This window comes from Pseudorca crassidens, chromosome 7 (genome assembly GCF_039906515.1).
Source record: "Pseudorca crassidens isolate mPseCra1 chromosome 7, mPseCra1.hap1, whole genome shotgun sequence".
Taxonomy (NCBI): Eukaryota; Metazoa; Chordata; class Mammalia; order Artiodactyla; family Delphinidae; genus Pseudorca; species Pseudorca crassidens.
Window position 1 is genome coordinate 81,926,512 of NC_090302.1, and position 20,924 is coordinate 81,947,435.

General features: G+C 36.5%; 1 protein-coding gene across 2 annotated transcripts in view; it reads right to left on the reverse strand.

Moving 5' to 3' along the window:
* The window catches only part of UBQLN1 (ubiquilin 1), a 48,813-nt gene that overhangs the window by 9,116 nt on the left and 18,773 nt on the right, over positions 1–20,924 (reverse strand). For both annotated transcript variants that reach the window (XM_067744697.1, XM_067744696.1), the window contains exons 2-6: positions 11,265–11,416; positions 10,055–10,170; positions 5,635–5,897; positions 5,002–5,160; positions 4,595–4,829 (exon numbers count right to left, since the gene is read on the reverse strand). In XM_067744697.1, the coding sequence (XP_067600798.1) occupies positions 4,595–4,829; positions 5,002–5,160; positions 5,635–5,897; positions 10,055–10,170; positions 11,265–11,416 (925 nt within the window). The remainder of the gene's footprint in view (positions 1–4,594; positions 4,830–5,001; positions 5,161–5,634; positions 5,898–10,054; positions 10,171–11,264; positions 11,417–20,924) is intronic.

Sequence of the window (20,924 nt, forward strand, 5' to 3'; positions counted from 1 at the left end):
ATAATTTTTGCTTTTCCTATTCTCTCATGTTATTTCAATTTAGGTTTCTTCCCCCCACATCCTAGAGTCCAAGAATATTCAAAGACAGCTGATAAACATAGCCTGCAGGGCAAATATGGCCCATGACCTGTTTTTGTACAGCCCATGAGCTAAAAATGGTTTTTACATTTTTAAATGGTTGAAAAAAATAATAATAATAAAATCTGACAACTGTATGAAATTCAAACTTCAAGATCCATAAGTAACATTTTATTGGAACATAGTCATGCTCCCTCATTTATTATCTATAGCTCTGCACTACAAAAGCAGAGTCGTTTCGACAGAGGCTCCACGTGGCACTATCATACTGCTCTATACTGCTGTTCAGCATACCACAAATCAGTGAGTCAGTTATACCTCATGCCATACGAATCACTGTAGCATGCTGTTATTTCTTTTTTCATTACCACTGCATACCAATTATGTCAGAACAAGAAGAAAAAGGGGAGAATTGGACTATGAATGCCCTGCTTTTAAGGCACAGAAGAATATGGATTACTTTATCAAATGAGATGGCAAAACCGTATTTACTATGCAATGACACTAAAAGAATACAATACACTTCAACACTGCTACAACACTTATCACAGTATTCCCAACTCACAGTAAAGTCAGAAAAATACAAAATCTAAAATACAATTATCTCATCATAGCCAAACTGCTTCACAAAAATAAGAAATGAAAATAAGGCTGCAACCAAAGTTAGGTTCCCAAATGGTTCTTTTGTTAGCCAAGCAAGGAAAGCAGTACACTAGTGGTGATTAATTAGCATGATTATTTAAATCTTGACTGTGGCAGCCAAATAAATGTGTCCAGAGAAAATAAACTTAAGACCATTAGCATTTCAAGGAAAACAGTTTCTCAAGAGTTAAAGGACATTGGGCTCTACATCAATAATCAATTAAAAAACAATGCAGGGACTTCCCTGGTGGTCCAGTGGTTAAGACTCTGTGCTCCCAATGCAGGGGGCCTGGGTTCGATCCCTGCTCAGGGAACTAGATCCCGCATGCTGCAACAAAGATCCCACAAGTGGCAATGAAGATCCCACGTGCCACAACTAAGACCTGGCGCAGCCAAATAAATAAATATATTTTTAAAAATTATACAGAATATGAAACTACGTAATGTTTTTAAAATGAAAATTATTTTGAGTAGTATTCCTTGCTTCTTGACAAATGTTACTGATACTGCTCAGTTCTTGTATTTGAGGAGTCAATGTCAAGTTTGAAGTAACTGAAAAATTAGTTTTTATAAACAGTCTGCATGGACTAACAGGCAAAACTATTTTCAAAGTTGAGAGAACACTCATTTGGTACAACCTGAGGTAGAATCTGCTAAGATGTGCTACATCTGATGATGATAAAAACACATGTGGAGTATTAAAAGAATTACTTGGACAAAGATATAATGCTTATAAAGTATTTTTAATGCTTATAAGTATTTAAATGCTTATAAGGTATTTGAAGACTATAGTTAATCACTGTCTTATTCATCAGCAGGTACTCTGGAACATATTTTGAACTTTCACGTTATTCAACTGGTAAGAGTATCAATGATGAACTTCACTTCACTCCGGTGAACTAGTCAATATCATGAACTTTTGTCAGAAATATGCTGACTTGCCCAAACACACAGCAGTTTGACGGCTTAACAGAGGTCAAGTTTTCTGGTTTTGTTTGTTTGTGTTTAAAGAGGTAAAGTTTTACTGCAATTTTTTTAGCTCAGAGCTAAGACTGAAATTCTTCTGAACCACTCGACCACCATTATCAAACAATAAATAAATGACTTTGGAAATTACCTTTTGCTAAAGACTTGGTAATGTTTCTCAATGAATTCCCAAAATTACAAGGCAAAACAGCATTTATACGCCAAACTCATACTGTGGTTAAGTCATTCTGACAACAAATGAAATTGTTTGAATCACAGGCAATGTCAGGCTGCTTTATACATTCTCGTGCTGTCAAGTTAAAACAAGCAGCAAGTTCTCCATTCCCACAAATGTGCAGTAAAGATAGTTTTGAGCTCACAGTATTGTTCCAACAGCATTTTTTGGACCTCAATGCAAGTGCAAAGAAATATCCACATTTTAAAATTCATTTAATTGTATAATTGAGGCACTACCACCTAATCTTCAATTGGAAGTGATTAATCTGTCATGACATGCTAAAAGCCAAAAAGAATCTAACAGAATCCTATAAATGCTTTCCAACTGATGAATATGCTACGATAATAATATATTTTGGGAATGAACACACATTTGAATGAAATAAGTAAAATCTCATTACCTATCAGTATTACCAGATGAACATTTGCAAATGATTTGCAACTGACAAAAGGAAACACTGTGAACATCAATTAAGCAAAATGTTATCCCTAAAAAGAATTCCATTCCTATCATTAGTTGGTATGTGTAAGAAAATGTTATACCCAATTATTATTATATTTTTAATTCCATCAATAAAAGAACTTGTGGAACTTTGTTTTCTCTCGTAATGTAATACTTTTTTTTTTTTTGGCCATGCCGCATGGCTTGTGGGATCCTCGTTCCCTGACCAGGGATCAAACCCACGCTCTAGGCAGTGAAAACATGGAGTCCTGGGCTTCCCTGGTGGTGCAGTGGTTGAGAGTCCGCCTTCCAATGCAGGGGACACAGGTTCGTGCCCCGGTGTGGGAGGATCCCACATGCCGCGGAGCGGCTGGGCCCGTGAGCCATGGCCGCTGGGCCTGCGCGTCCGGAGCCTGTGCTCCGCAACGGGAGAGGCCACAACAGTGAGAGGCCCGCGTACCACACACACACAAAAAAAAACATCGAGTCCTAACCATTGGACCACTGGGGAATTCCCTTCATAATGTGATATTCTTGATTTTGCCTCTTGGCCTGCAAAGCCTAAAGTATTATATCCCTTTGCAGAAAAAATTTGCTGACCCCTGCTCTAAGATTTCCTCACCTTCCAGAGTGAGCGCTTACAGGGCAAAAGAAGAGTCACGAATTTCACCTTTCAGGTATATGAGGTGTACTTATGAATATATATGCATACCTAACTAACTCTGAAGAGTTGAGTAAACATTATAATAGTAAAAAAGTATAATAAGAATGTTAAGCCATCAGGGTACATTCGTTTTTGTTGTTTCTTATTTTCCTTTGATGGAAATATTAACATGAAATCTTAAATACTGTATCAAGCCATTAAATAAAAAATCTGAGTAAGAAGTTGCAAAACCATTTTTTGTTTGTAAGACAAAGTTGTTACTACAGACACCACGCTACAGTAAAAAAACAATTCGCCTATCAGTGGGGAAACCCAATTAAACCTTTGTTGTCTCTGATCTTAGACCTCTAAAATGTGAATAAAGCATCTCTCTCAAAAGTCTGTCAGTAAGAATCAAATAAGCATTAAGTAAAATCAGAACAGGATAATTCTTTTCCTTGTTTTAAACATGGTATTATCTGGATGTTTAGACTTATCGCAGTGATCATTTTGTAATCTATACAAATATTGTGTCATTACATTTTACACCTGACACCTGAAGCTAATACGTTATATGTCAATCATACCTTAATTTTTAAAAATGGTATTAAATTTTTATAAAAACATTTAGTATTTTATCCAAAAACCTGATGATATCCACTGTATTCTATAAAGGAATATATACTACGGTGACCATTCTGATTATTTCCTCTCAGTAGTGAATTTTTAAAAATTCCTCATCCAGCATCTCATTTTTCTATTTCCTCTGCCAAAACATAGGTATCTTTTTAAACATACCTAATCACTCTCACCTTAGGGACATGGCTCCGTGCTTTCATTTCTTCTCATTTAAATGCTAACTTTTACGACTAAAATCATCATTCTGGCTACTGATTTTGGACCTAATTCTTAGCATGTTAAACATCTGAATAGTTGAAAAGGATATCCACTTACTGAGTCTGGTCTACAGAAAAATGACCAAAAGTAAATTCCTAACCTGCTCACACATCAGAATCTCTAGTAACTTTACACAAACACAGATCTTAAACTCCACTGTGGCAGATTCTGATCCTTAAGGTCTGAGGTTAAGACTTAGAAATCTGATTTTTAAACAAATCTGGCAGGTACTCTGATGCAGCTAGTTTAGTCCTGGTGTCAGGAGTGGATACCCACTGTCTTCTATAAAAGAACACAAAACTGGACTAAAGCCAAGGAAAATGTGTCCCAGTGATTAAGTACACAGGTAACTGTGTTACCCCTACACTTCGTATTTCCTATGCTGTTGAAAGGAGAAGACAACCCACTTCTCCCAAACCATCTTATGAGAAGAGAAAACCACAAAACTGCCTCTGGAAACCTTCAAGTAACCTCTTGCACTAAAATGCACACAAGTGATTAATACTAATTCTTATGTATTTAAGGCATCCTTAAAAAACAAAAACAGCACCTTGCAACATGAAAAGATAGTTCACAAAAGTTGTTCCTCATACACACACAAAAGCACTAAGGATAACAGTATAAGAAATGTTTTCATTGTCCGAATAAGTGAGAACAAAGGGAAAAAGTATCAGTTGTTATGAGCATACCTCCTACTCCAGGCCCCAAATTTGGCACAGTAGAACTCTGCCCGGCAGTGCCACTGGCAGCACCACTACTAGTGCCCCCCACGGCACTGGTGGTGCCACTGGAAGCTGATGAACTCTGAGAAGCCTGTGGAGCCCATGGATTGGGTAATGGATCTCTATTTTCTGTACGGGAAGGTTGACTACCTTCACCTGAGGATGTATTGCTCACTAAGGAAGCAAACGGATTGCCACCAAACTGTAATAAAAGACACAAAAATTATAAAGAATAAGCTTTCGTTGTAAATAACAGATATGGAACTCTTTGTTAATGAAAATTGCATTTCTGCATATAAAGGCAACCCTCAACCACACACATATTTATGTTAAAACAGGAGCCTTGGCCTGAGCCTCAGAGCCTGTGTTATTACCTGTTCTTGTGCAGCACTCAGCATTGGTTCCTGAATATCTGTGTACATGCGCCGTAAAGCATTATATCCCCCTGGGATGCTTTCAAGGTTGCTCAAAGCTCGGTCCTGGTTTCTCATCATTTCCTGCATCATTGCTGGATTCCTAGCAAGTTCCAATGTCTAAGAAAAAGATTTCCGGGGGGGGGGAAAGGCACTGAAATACACATGAACTATTTTAGCTATTAACTGCCACAGTTAATTTCATAAGTTTTCTAATTCTATGAATTAGCAATCTTCAATATTTAAATCAGAAAATTATTCTGAATAATTCCTGTTGTAAATCACCTCAAAAAGCAAGCTAACATTCAAATAACATCAAAAGAGAAGCACTTTGTTATGCATGACTGTCCATCTCTTGAATTGGACTCTTTTTATTTCTTAAATCTGCAAAATAACTATTTACAAAAATCTTTAAAATACAGCATAAAATTCAAAGTTCAAATAGTTCGAATTACAGCTTTGTTGAGTTTTCCTGAACAAGGATTAGGAATTTTTTTTTTTTTACTTATAAATATGGCAAGCTCTTTAAATACAGAAAATTAAATAGAAGAAGTAAGTATATAATTTCTTAGCTAAATGAAACTTTCCACATACCTGTCTCATAATATCTGGATTATTCAGCATATGACTAATTTCTGGATTTCTCTGTATCAACTGCTGCATTTGTGGATTGGCCATAATTAACTGCCTCATCAGGTCAGGATTTGAAAGCATGCTCTGGACAAAGGGATTCTCCATGATCTGGACCATCATTTCAGGATTGGACATAAGTTGCCGCTGCATCTGGCTCTGTAGTTCAGAGAAGTTGGTAGTATTCAAACCCAAGCTACTCAGACCTGCAAGTCCTCCAAGCCCACCTAAGAAGATAAAGAGAAAAACACACATAAATGAAATTCAGAAGTTTTATCATTAATACGACTAGGCTAAAATATGAAGATGCAAAAATATTAACTGAATCAACAGCCTATTAACAGAAAACCATTCAGTTTAAAGCAAAAATAGAATTCCTATTACTTTCATAAGTACATGTTTAATTTCTATAATTCAGACTTGTAAAAATGCATTCACTTTGATATTTAAGTATAAGTAATAAAACCAAATAAATATATATATCCTATGTGTAGTATAATACAAAAATATATTTGGTCTTTGTCCCTGGTTCTAGGCACAGACCTCCTAAAACCCTCAGAATTTCCTGACTGAAGGGAATGTCTTTTGTTATTTGTAACAAGCCCCTTTGGATCATACTTCATTTATGCTAATTATGTTTCTTAGGGTGGAGCCCCTAGACAGCCTCAGGATGGGGTGGTCACCACAAAGACCAAGTGATTTGAGAGTTGGAACTTTTAGCCCCATCCAGGACTAGAAGAGGATATAGAGATGGAGTTCTGTGAAACTCTTGTGCAATGAGGTTCAGAAGCTTCTGGGTTGGTGAACACATCTAGATGCTATTAGGAAGACATGCCCAGAGAGGGCATAGAAGCTCCGCACTCTTCCCCCACCCCCCATGCCTTGCCCTATGCTTCTCTTCCACTTAGCTATTTCTGAGATGTATCCTTTATAATAAACTGGTACAGTTAAGTGAAGTGTTTTCCTGAGTTCTGTGAGCCATTCTAGCAAATTACCAAACCTGATAAGGGGGTTGTGGGAACACCTGATTTACAGCCTGCCAGTCAGAAGTACTGGTAGCCTGAGACCTGGACTGGTATCTGAAGTAGGAGTAGTCATGGGGGACTAAGTCCTTTAACTTGTGGGATCTGACACTAACTCCAAGTAGGTAGTGTCCGAATTGAACTACTGGATACCCACCCAGGCAGTGTTGGAGAACTGGCTGGTGTCAGAAAGACACCCCGGAATATGTCCGCAAAGGAAGAAATGAAAAATATACAGTAGATTATACTTCTAATAATCTCTTTCCAGAAGACTACTTTAAGTTTAGCAAGTAGAATTCACCTATGACTGGTTGGAACAGAGCTGCTGCCAATCATGAAAATAGATGTCTCTCTGGAGGAATTAAATCATGGAGAAACCTAATAGATCCAAGAGGATGATTAAGTGCTTATTGTAAAACTTTGTAAAATTATATAACCAGCCAAATGCATTCATTCCTCACTTACTGAACACTGTGCTACATGTTGGGAATAAGGTGACAAGAAAGACACAAGTATACCCTCAGAACTCAATCTGGTGGGAAAGACTGACAAGGAAAACAAATGCAGAATAAGTACTTCAAAAGAGACATTCACAGGATATCACGGTAATATAGTACCTAAGTGAAATGGCTGCTTTCCCACAAGATGACATTTAATGAACTTGGAAAATGAGTAAGTTGCAAGAAGTAGGGAGTGCTGGAAGATTTAATACTAGGCACAACAAACATTATATACAAAAGCACAGATAAAAATGTGAGAATTGCTGTATTCTTGAAACCACAAACAATTCAGTATGACCAAAAGGGCAGACAGCAGTGCTCACCAAACATCTCACGTGCAGCATTCTATTTCTTTTGCAGTTGGACAGGCCCATGTGACTAGTTATGGCCAAAGGATTGCAAGAAATGATGTGTGTCACTTCTGGCCCAAGTACAGAATACAAGGTCCAGCTTGGGACACTTTAGCTCTCTATTCTGCCACATTCCAAATGGTGCAGCTATAAGATGGCAGAATTCCATTAGCTTGAGTCCCTGAGAACTATGTAGATGGAGGCCTCACTGACCAGTGAAGAACATGAAGCACAAGCAAACTATTACATTTAGAATGAATAAACAACAAGGTCCTACTGTATAGCACAGGGAACCATACTGAATATCCTGTGATAAACCATAATGGAAAAGGATATAAAAAAACAATGTCTCTGTGTATAACTGAGTCACTTTGCTGTACAGCAGAGATTGGCACAGCACTGTAAGTCAACTCTACTTCAATTAAATAAATTTTTTTTAAAAATGAAGAATGAAGAAAAGCTTTAGAGCAAGAAATTAAGCTTGTGGTAATAAGCCACTGAGTTTGGGGTTATCTATTACCACAGGATTGCCTATCCTAACTAGTATAACTGTTGAGATACGGTAAGAAATGGGGATGGAGAGGTAGACGGGGACTACATCACAAAGTCTTGAAAGATTTTAAAAGCAAGACAGTCACTTAAGATATTCTAATAACAGTGTGGAAATGACACAGAGGAAACATTTTTAAAAGTTGAGGAGCTACATCAAGGAAGTAACAACAGAATAGAATAACTGCATGGGGTGGGATAGAGAAGATTTTATGGACTAAGAGATTTGGTTGGGGAGAGGTAGTAGTTTGAGACAAGATGATGAACTTTTATATTTGTTTTGTTCTTCTTTGCTTTCTAAGGAGGCACATACAGGCTAACGGACTCAGAGAACATCAGGCAATATCAAAGAGAGCTGAATACAAGGCAAGGAGTTCAGAAGTGATGTGGGCTGAGGTAAAGATCTGAGAGTCAACAAGTTATAGTTAGGATAATGTCACTTGGGGAAAATAGAGTAAAAGAAGAGAAGAAAAACAAGGCAGAACTCTGGGGAACAATACTAATATAAGGAATAGGAAGAAGAGACCCACGAGAGAGAAAAAAAGTGGTCAGAAAATTAACCAGGGAAAAAGAATATCAGGAATTAAAGAAAAAAACAATTTCAAGGAAAGACTGGTATGCATTGGAAGAGAGTGAATTAGATTTTAAATCACTTTCTTTTAATCTAAGTATCTAAAAATCTAAAAAAGTGTCCACTAAATTTGGCAAGCTAAGAGGTCAATGGTGACTTTATCTAGGGAATTTTCAGTAAAGTGATGGGGACAAGAAATGGAGCACAGCAAACTTAGTGAAAGAGAAATATAGACAGAAAACAGAAAATACCTTTTCCAAAGATAGCTTCCTTTTCCAAAGGAAGCAAAGGAAAGGTGGTAGTGGGATTCTGTGGCTTTTAAACGTGGAATAGACCTTAACGAAAAGAGACAGCAAAAGAAAAGCTGAATATGTAGGGTAAATGGAATAACTGATGGAGAAACGTAACTAAGATAGGAGGGGGTGGGAATGAGATAAGAAATGGAGGGACTTGGGAGATGTATGGCCTCAGACAAATTAACTGAGAGATTTACCTCAAAAACACCTTTCATGAGTCCGAACACTAAATAATTTCATCCTAATCTCTCTAGATTGTTCATGTTAATAATTTTGCCATCTAAAACTCATCTGCTTCAACCAAAAGAGACACATTTAACCCAAGATCATTTTAAAAAATAAGAGCATCAAGCATTTAAAAAAAGGCAAATGTGAATCCATGCCATTACTAAAAAACTTTTTCTGGAAGAGGTGGAAGGTTTGATCCTCGATATGTGAAAACTGTACATATTTTTTTAAATGTCATTTCAAGGTACTATACTTGTCATACAACTTCGGAACTGAAAGAAGCATTAAGCCATTTATCTACCTAGTTCAACTTTTGTTAGCTACAAACTACTCTTTTCCCAAAAAAAACCTCCCAAAGAGCCTCAGTGTAAAAACTGATATAAGAAAACTATTGATAGTTTTAGCTGATGCAGAAGATTCTTAACCACTGGGCTTGCTCCCAGGCCCAGGCCTTTTTGTGCGCATTTAGAACAGTTAGGAAATCACTAATGCAATCTGATCCCTTCATTTTACAAACAAGAAAATTGTATTCAGGGGGTTAGCTTATGATCAACAACTAGCTAATCCTCTCCAGAGTCAATTATGTGGTGGTCGGATCAGGTATACATACAGTACATTTCTTTCATTATTGAAAAGAAATGTGTCACTTACTGACCACTTATTATATGTAAATGTAAGCTAAACAAGTACATCTGTATTTCCAACTACTACTCCCTTAATACCTACAACTACAGAAATAAGCTATACAAGTTTTTGTTTTCATTGTTAAAGTGACTTAATGTTTAATTCTATCATTTTATTTAAAACTACCCTGGGGGGAAGGAAGTTTTTAAAAAATCCTTAAAAAAAAATGACTAAAGATACTTACCTAAACCAAAAGGGTTGCTAGTGGCAGAACCAGATGTGGAGTTACTATTAGGAGCTGATGATGCAGTAGCATTGCTTCCACTGGTGTTTGTTTGCTGAGCTGAATGATCCTGAGGCCTAGGAAAAATAATTATATCACGGTATAAACACCGGAGCTAATTATTTCAAAAGAACCTCTGGAACTCCAATATGCAGAAATAAAGTTTAAGTTTTCAGAACAACTCAAATTATCATAGAGTAAATACACTGAAATAACTAAGCACTAGGAACACAAATATAAAGAAACATAGTGAAACCCCACAAAATCCAAACTATATTTCAACTGCCCTTCCTGAAGTATACTGTCATAAATATTTTATTACTTTCAATCATACTGATTATGTAAGAGAGGGAGACAGGTCACCTCACAGAAGAGAATCAATGACTGGTCACAATCACAAAGCTTGACTATATAAGCTACTTTTTATCTACCCCTTTCTAAGTTCTTGAGGGTTGGGGGGGGCACTTTTACTCAGAAACTAAAAAAGTTAAAAGTAAAAAATAAAGAGAGACTTCACCAAAAGAAGGCTGAGAAATCAATACAAGTAATAACTGATTATTACTTAATATCCTTAAGTAAAAAATAAGGAGAGTTTATTGGAAACCCATTCCATGTGACACGAGTTAAGAGTTCTGAATCTCATTTCATCTGAATGATGATAAAATACCATATCTAAATAAGTCTAAGGGAGCTCTAGGAGCTCTTTCACTAAGTATAAAATAATTTTAAGTGAAAAGAAAATATACCAATTTGATTGGAGATATTTTTACTTAGTGGTACACAAATAAAGGTATCTCTTAAAAACTGAATGGTGCCTTAGATTTAATGAAACATGGTTACTATTTGTGGTTTGCCAAGAAGATGAGTCACCCCTGATCTCTGTCCAAAAATCTCTCTAAACAGAAAACATAGCTAAAAACATTAATTTGCTTGTTTTGTAATTCAAATAATAACTCAATAATGATAAACCTTCTAAAATATTAGATGTGTAAGCATTAGCATTACTGAATCATTAAAACATTTGCTATCTACGTGAGCAGCAAATAAATGAATTTTAATCCATTTACATATTAATGACAGAAAGCCATTTAAAGCCAAGACTGGTTATTTTTAAGAGAGAAAGGTAAACATTTATTCATGGTTTAAAGTTGAATGTCTTCTAAAAACATACCTGTTTTGCGTTTTGATGACAAGGTGAACAGTAAGTCCATCGTGAATTCCATGCTGACTCAAAGTATCTTGATCTTTTAAAATTTTTCCAGCAAATATCAACACAAGTTGGTCGGTATGGGATTTAAAACGTTTAGAGATTTCTTCCTTGAACTAAATAAGATAAAATAAATATGTATTACGGATGTTTGCATAACATCATCTAGTCTAGTTTCTAGAAAAGTACCTCAAAAGAAGCCCCCACTACAGATACTGCAACAATTCAAATATAAAGACATAGTCTTTCTGTGTCCGTATCTTGATCTTAGTGGGAAATGAGTGTTACCACCTCACTCATCTCTAATGTAAACATTTTATTACAGGTGTACATACCCTATATTCAATCTTCTGCTAAGATCCAATAATTCACTTCTTTGTCATAGCCTTATTCTTTTTATATCAATGGTGCTAAACGTAGTTCAAGTCACACATAGCTCTTACCAAGTTTACAATAATCTTTTCCTCATGATTTCCATCTCAAATCCTGCTCCTTTCTAGTTCAATATAAAGAAAGCCAATTATACTGACTTTACGCCCCACCTCTTTCATTGAACATTTATTAACAAGCAGTATCATGCAGATGCAAAGATAGAAAGCAAAAATCTTTCCCTGAAGGCGAGCAGTCAGTAAACCACAAAGTACAGAGGAAGCACAAAGATAGTTAGAGAAAGTTTTCCAGTGAAAACTAATTAGAAAGTAGCCAGGAAAACCTGAAGAAAGGCTTCCCAGGGACAAGAATAAAATGCAAAAACAGAGAATAGAAAAGAGTGTCATACTATAAGAAAGGCTTACTTATTCTACACTAGATCAGTTTCTCAAACCTTCATCAAAATCACCTGTATACTTAGGTTTTTTTACTCCACTGTCAAAGTCAGGAAACCTCAGGGTGGTAAAGAAATTCAAAGAATCACATCTTACCCCAATGCCCTACAGACACCAATGCCCTACAGAAGTGGCTCTCGATAGATGATAGTATTATCGCCAAGACAATGTTTTGGAAATAAAAGGGGATATTTTTGGTTGTCACAGTAAGTGGAAAGACACAGTTAATGATATCTAACATTTTCTTGCAGGGGCAGGAGGGGAGATGAAGAGGAATACAAATATAAAGCAAGATAGGCCATATGTCAATCACGGTTGAAAATGAGAGGTACACAAAAGTTCATCACATTCTACCTTTGTGTATAGATGAAATTTTCCATAATCAAGTTACAACATTCAATGTAACCAACTGGTTTTTTAAAAAATCATATAGATAATGTGAATTATACTGCAGTAAATATTCTGGACCTTTTCCATATGACTTTCCTTCATTTGAAAATATACGATAGAAAACCATAACTCAAAAAAAACACATGCATCCCAATGTTCACAGCAGCACTATTTACAACAGCCAGGACATGGAAGCAACCTAAATGTCCATCAACAGAGGAATGGATAAAGAAGATCTGGTACATATATACAACAAAATATTACTCAACTATAAAGAGGAATGAAATTGGGTCATTTATAGAGACATGGACAGACCTAAAAAGCATCATACAGAGTGAAGTAAGTCAGAAAAAGAAAAGCAAACATAATGACACATATACGTGGAATCTAGAAAAATGGTACAGATGATCTTATTTGCAAAGCAGAAATAGAGACACAGACATAGAGAACAAATGTATGGGGGAAAGGGGTGGGGTGGGAGGAACTGGGAGACGGATTGACACATATACATTATTGATACTATGTATAAAATAGACAATTGATAAGAACATACTGTACAGCACAGGGAACTCTACCTAATGCACTGTGGTAACCTAAATGGGAGGGAAGTCCAAAAGGGAGGGGATATCTTTTTTTTTTTTTTTTTTTTCCTGTACGCGGGCCTCTCACTGTTGTGGCCTCTCCCATTGCGGAGCACAGGCTCTGGACGCGCAGGCTCAGCGGCCATGGCTCACGGGCCCAGCTGCTCCGCGGCATGTGGGATCTTCCCGGACCGGGGCACGAACCCGTGTCCCCTGCATCGGCAGGCGGACTCTCAACCACTGCGCCACCAGGGAAGCCCAAGGGAGGGGATATCTTTATGTGTATAGCTGATTCATTTGTTGTGCAGTGGAGGCTAACACATTATAAAGTAACCATACTCCAATAAAAACTAATTTAAAAAGAAAGGAAATAAATGATATATAACCCTTTTACCTAAGGTAAGCAATTTCCAACAAGAAAAATATTTTTAAAGTACCATTAGCACAATATTCTATACAAAGAAGTCAGTCAAACCATGATTTAACCATTCTCCTATTATTAAACATCTCATTCTCCCTTTGGCAGCTATTAGAAATAGTCATAAGGTAACGAGCAGAACACATGTTTTTATAAGGATTGAATGAGAATGTATGTAAAATTCAAGCATCAGTCACATACATGATGGTCAATAAATAGTAGCTACTACAATGCCAGCTCTTTTAATCCTCAGTAACTGAAGAAGATGACTTTTTTTTTTTTTTTTTTTTGCAGTACGCGGGCCTCTCTCTGTTGTGGCCTCTCCCGTTGCGGAGCACAGGCTCCGGACGCGCAGGCTCAGCGGCCATGGCTCACGGGCGCAGCCGCTCCACGGCATGTGGGATCCTCCCGGACCGGGGCACGAACCCGCGTCCCCTGCATCGGCAGGCGGACTCTGAACCACTGCGCCATCAGGGAAGCCCTGAAGAAGATGACTTTTAATCCTATTTCAGATATAGAAACAGAGAGGTTCAATATGTCCCCCTCCTCTCACAGTGACACAGCTAATAAACTGCTAGGTTAAGCTTGAAATCTAGGTCTGACTTCAAGAACATCAAAACATTTTCATATGTAAAATGAGGTTAATCTAAGTTTGTGTTTCTTAACCTTAAACTAAGAAATCCTTTTCAGAATCCTTGATACACCTCATGTCATTCCAAAATATATAATTTAATTGTTTAAAATACAATTATATAGCATTTTAGCACATTTTAGGACTTGAAGGTAAGATGCCAGATTGACGACACACATCTCTTACATCCTTTCAAATGCCCACTGAAACAACAATGAAAGATTTCTTCATGCTTTATAGAGATATAACTAACTCACATATACAATTCACCCATTTAAGGTGTACAATGGTTTTTAGTATATTCACAGATACGTGCAACCATCACCACAGTCAATTTTGAAATTTTCATCTTCTCAAAAAGAAACCAGTACCCTTTAGCTATCACCTCCCTATTCTCCCATCACTCCAAACCATAAGAAACCACTAATCGGGGAGTTCCCTGGTGGTCCAGTGGTTAGGGCTAGGCACTTTCACTGCCAGGGCCCCAGGTTCAATCCCTGGTTGGGGAACTAAGATTCTGCAAGCCGCGTGGCATGGCCAAAAAAAAAAAAAAAAAAAAAAAAAAGGTGACTCCACAGATACCAATTTAACAAAAAAAGAAACCGCTCACTGATCTACTTTCTGTCAAATAGATTTGCCTATTCTGGACATTTCACAATAAGTGAAATCATATAATATGCAATGTTTGCAAGGTACATCCATGTCATGGTATATATCAATACTTCATCCCTTTTTATGGCCAAACAACATTCTATTGTATGAATATACAACATTTTGTTTATTCATTCATCAACTGATGGGCATGGGGGCTGTTTCCACCTTTGGGCTACTATGAATAATGTTGCTATAAACATTCATGTACAAGTTTTTCTGTGGACATATGTTTTCATTTCTCTTGGGTATATACCTAGATGTGGAATTAAATTACTGGGTCATATGGTAACTCTTGATTTAATCATTTGAGGAACCACCAAAGTGTTATACAAAGTGGCTAATGGCTATAACCATTGTACAATCCTACCAGCAATGTATAAGGGTTCTAATCTCTCCATGCCTTCACCAATATTTATTACCTGACTGGTATTTTTAATAGCCATCCTAGTAGATGTGCAATAGTTTTGATTTGCATTCCCCTGATGGCTAACAATGTTGAGCATCTTTTCATGTGCTTATTTATATATCTTCTTTGGAGAACTTTATTAACATCCTTTGTCATTTTTTAATTGGGTTATTTGCCTTCCTATTATTGAGTTGTAAAAATTCCTTATATATTCTACATACAAGTCTTATCAGACATACGATCTGCACAAAGAAAATTTTAAAGCAGAAACTCATACAACAGAACAAATTGAGACCTTTTGGTCTTAACTGGAACAAAGTTTTCAATCCAGACATCCAGTGGACCCAAGAGAACTGAATCCTGAACTGGCAATACAGAAAGCCAAGCTAAAAGCTAATTCAATCCCCACAATCTACGGAATTCCTGGAAGACTCGACATGGTACCACCAGAGGCTGAGGATAAGGTATAAGGTGAGAGGTGCCTAAGGGCTAAAATAATGGGATTTGAAAGTCTAAGAAGCAGACACATCTTCACTGCACACTAAGTAAGCAACTGTCCCTCCCCAAACCCAACAAAAGACTAGATTTTTTTTTCTCTCTGGAAGGGGAACGGAGGGTCTCTGAACTAAAGAACACACCAGACACATTAAGAACAGACATAAAACACTAAAAACAGAAGATTAAGTAAACAGAGACATACCAGATACTGAGCCTTTCCCCCTTCACCTCACACCTATCAAACAGAATGCTGGCATCTGGACCTTCAACATCCAAGCAGAAAGACTGTAATATATAGTGTCTCCAAGGAGAATCTAACTAGGCTAAAATAAAAGAACTTAGAGATAAAGATCTAAGAGTTTTCTCCAGTTAGTCACCCTAAAGCAGCGGTTCCTAAAGTGAATGGAGGTCTCTATCTGCCCTGGGAAGCATCTGGCAATGTCTAAGGACATTTCTGGTTGTCACAACAGGGCTTAAGTACCACTGGTGGGTAGAGACTGAAGATGCTGAACATCCTACAATGCACAGGACAGCCCCAACAACAAAGAATTTTCCAACTCAAAATGTAATCAATAACAAGATTGAGAAACTGCTGTACTTCTCAAAGTGTTGTCCCCAGGTGCGCAACATTCACCATTCTCAGGTTAACTTGGTAGAAATGCAAATTCTCAGGCCCCAACCAAATCAGAAACTCTGAGGATAGGGCCCAGTAATCTATGGCTTAACAACCTTCCCAGGGGATTCTGATGGACACTACTAAGAACCACTGCCTGCTCTAGGTCTAATAAATTTCCCCCAGATTTGTAGGCAACAAAGGAATACATTAAGTGACATTAAAAGGATACAGCTACTAAAGTCAACAAAAAAGGTGTCCTTAACAAATAAATTGCTATGGGGAAAAAGCAGAGGGGAACCTATAGATGAAATGATACTTTTAAGTACACAAGGGACACTCAACCAAGGTAAGACCATAAACTGGGTCATAAAAACAAACCTTGGAAATTTTAAATAATTGAGCCATGTAAGTATATTCCTTGACAATAATGGAATTACACTAGAAATCAATAACAGAAAGATATCTGGAAAACTCCCAAATTAAACAAAATACTTCTAAATAATTCATGGGTCAAAAAGAAAGTCTTGAGGAGCAATTAGAAAATATTTTCAACTGAACAAAAATGAAGTTACAATATGTCAAAATTTCTGAGATGCAGCTAAAGCAATGCCTAGGAAAATTTATAGTATTAAAGGCTTAAATTTAAGAACGATCACAAATCAGTAATTTAAGTTTCAACCTTTAGAAATTAGAAACAAAGCAAATGAAACCCAACAAAAAATAAAAATAAGAGCAGAAATCAAAATAAAAACAGAAAAATAAGAGAAAAATCTTTTAAAATATTAGTAAAATTGATTAACCTCTAGACAGAATGGCCAAGGAAAACACAGAGAAGACATAGACTAGCAATATCAGGAACAACAGAAGGAAATGACTACAGACCTCACAGATTTTATTAACAGAATAAGGAAAACTACATGCAAGTATTTGACAACTTGGATGAAATGGACCAATTTCTTGAAAGATTCAAGCTGCCAGAACTCATTCACTCTCTTCTGAAAACAGAAGAGGAAACACTGCTCAATTTACTTTGTGAGGCCAATATTACCCTGATACCAAAACCAGAAAAGAAAACTAGGGACCAATATCCTTCATGAACACAGATGCAGAAATCCTCTGTAAAATACTAGCAAACAAATCCAGCAATATAGAACAAGAGTAATTCTTCATTACCAAGTTAGGTTTATCCTAGAAATGTGCCGCTAAGTAAGTCAACATTTGAAAAATCAATAATTCACCACACTGACAAAAGAAAATCCACACCGTCTTATCAATCGATAGTAAAAAAGCATTTGAAACTATTCATTCATGACAAAAGTCCCAGGGAATCAGGAATAAAAGGGAACTACCCAGATCTGATAAAGCGCATCTACAAAATATCTACAATTTGGTGTAGTAATGGTGAACAACTGAATGCTTTCCCTCTAAGATCAGTAACAAAACAAGGATGTCTGCTCTTTATTCACTCTATTCAACAGCATATTAAAAATATCAGCCAATGCAACACGGCAGGAAAAAGAAATAAAAGCATACTTGCCAGAAAAGGAAAAATAGGAAACTTATCAGTCCCTTGCAATGTGTGAGCTTTATTTGGATCCCACTTGAAAAAAAAATCTTTTGCGAGAGAATGAGAAGACAAGCCAGACTGGGAGAAAATATTTGGAAATGACACATCTGATAAAGGACTGTTACCCAAAGTATACAAAGAACTCTTAAAACTCAACAAGAAACTGAACAACTGAATTAAAAAATGGGCAAAAAATTTTAACAGACATCTCATCAAAGAAGATATACAGATGGCAAATAAGCATATCTGTAAAGATGCTCTGCATCATAGGCCATTAGGGGAATTGCCAATTAAAATAAGGAGACTGCGCTATACAACTACTAGGATGGCCAAACCAAAACAGATAACACTACCAAATGCTGCAATGATATGGAACAACAGGAACTCTCATTCACTGCTGATAGGAATACAAAATGGTATAGCCACTCTGGAAGACAGTTTAGCAATTTCTTACAAAACTAAACATACTCTTACCATTCAATCCAGCAATCACTCTCTCCTTGGTATTTACCCAAAGGAATTGAGAACTTATGTCCAGACAAAACCTGCACACAGATGTATATAGCAGCTTTATTCATTAATGTTAAAACTTGGAAGCAACCAAGAAATTCTTCTACAGGTGAATGGATAAATAAACCTTGGTACATCCAGACAATGGGATATTATTCAGCAATAAAAAGAAATGAGCTATCAAACCATGAAAAGAACCATAGAGGAACCTTAAATGCATACTACTAAGTCAAATAAGCCAATCTAAAAGGTTACGTACTGTATAATTCCAACTAGATGACATTCTGGAAAGAACAAAACTATGGAGACAGTAAATGGATCAGTGGTTGCCAGGAGTTAGGTTAGAGGTAGAGCACATACACTATACATTTGTCAAAACACCAAGAGTGAATCTTAAACTATGAACTTTGAGTGATAATGATGTGTCAATAGAGGTCCATTAATTGTAACAAATGTACCACTCTGGAGCAGGATGTCGATGGTGGGGGAGGTTAAAGTAGGGGGAGCAGGGAGTATGGGAACTCTGTACTTTCTGCTCAATTGGCTGTAAATCTAAAACTGCTCAAAAAAGTAAAGTATTTTTTAAAAGTTAAAACTACATAATAATAAATCCATGCCAACATTACACTTAAAAAATCATTTTGAAACAATGGGGAAATTCTGGACTGGTGAAATTAAGACATTATTAATTGGTAAAGCAGGATAATATATTACATTTTTTAAAGAGATCCTTAGCTTTTAGAGATACATGCTGAAATATTAAAGGATGAAGTGATATAAGGCATGAGAGATGCATCAAAATAATGCGGTATGTAGAGGGGCCTTAAGGGAAAGTACACCTGAAACAAGACTGGCTCCAAAATTAATTGTCAAAGCTGGGTGAAGGATTCATGGTGGAGCTAACTTACGATTATCTCTACTTCTGTATATTTGAAATTATCCATGATTTAAAAATTAAGAAAAGGGCTTCCCTGGTGGCGCAGTGGTTGAGAGTCCGTCTGCCGATGCAGGGGACACGGGTTCGTGCCCCGGTCTGGGGAAGATCCCACATGCCGCGGAGCGGCTGGGCCCGTGAGCCATGGCCGCTGAGCCTGCGCGTCCAGAGCCTGTGCTCCACAACGGGAGAGGCCACAACAATGAGAGGCCCGAGTACCACACACACACAAGAAAAAAACAATTAAGAAAAAAATTATAAAGAGAGACGATTAACTGCCAAACTAAAATTTTATACCCAGTGCAAAATCCCTCAAAATGAAATCAAAATAGACATTTTCAGATGCACAAAAACAGAGCATTTGTTACCCAGCATACAGACTACAGGAAATGTTCCTCAGACAGAAGAAAACAATCCTCTCCTAGATGAAGGAATAAAAAAATAGAAAGAATAAATTGAAATAAAAACCAAATTTATAAAGCATTAGTAACAATGTCTTGTGTTGGAAGGACGAAAAGGAGAGGAAAGAAGGAAGGAAGGAAGATCAAGTGTAGTCCACAGGCAGGTGAACAGTGTTCAACTGTTCTAAGGTTCTTGAATTAACTGGAAAGTACAAGTACTTACTGATTTAGACATTTTATAAGATGCATATAGTAATCTCTAGGATAACTACTAAAAGAATAGTTTAAGCAGCATGCATCTACCAACCTAATAAAAGGGGCAACTGGGAAAAAGGGGGGGAACAATTGGAATAATACAAAATACAAAAGAAAGAGAAAAAAGCAACATAGGAGACAGGAAAAACAGAAATCAAATAGTATAATGGTAAACGTAAACCAAATGTATCAGTGATTACATAACAGACTATGTGTTAAAAAGATAAAATTGCCAAACTGGATTTAAAAACCCAACTTCATGCTGCTTAAAAAAGATATACACATAAACTACTAAGGAAAAGAAAGACTGAAAATAAAAAGAATGAATAAAGATAGTCCATGTAAAAACCAAATAAAGTTAATGAGGCTACTCTAATTGACAAAGCAAACTTTTTTCTTAAACTGAAGTGTAGTTTATTTACAGTGTTGTGTTAATTACTGCTGTACAACAAAGTGACTCAGTTATACATATATATACATTCTTTTTCATATTCTTTTCCATTATGGTTTATCACATGATATTGAATATAGTTCCCTGGAAAAAGCAAACTTTAATACAAAAGCAACTAGGACATTTCAACATTATAAAGTGTTCAACTCACAAGAAGATAAAACTTTAAGTGTATATGTACATAATATAGCTTCAGAATACATAAAGCAAAAATCAAATTGAACTACACGGAAAAACAGACTAATCCAAAAGTACAGTAAGATATTTTAGCATATTTACCTCAGTAACTGATAGAATAAAATAGGGCAAAAAAAAAAGATATAAAAGCTTTGAACAACAAAATTAACTGATGACCCAACTGGCATGTATAGAACACTGTACCCAACAACTACAGAATAAGTATTCTTTTTAAATACATTTACAAACTTATATACTGGGCCATAAAGTAAGTCGACATATTTCAAAAATTTTAAATCATATGGAGTATG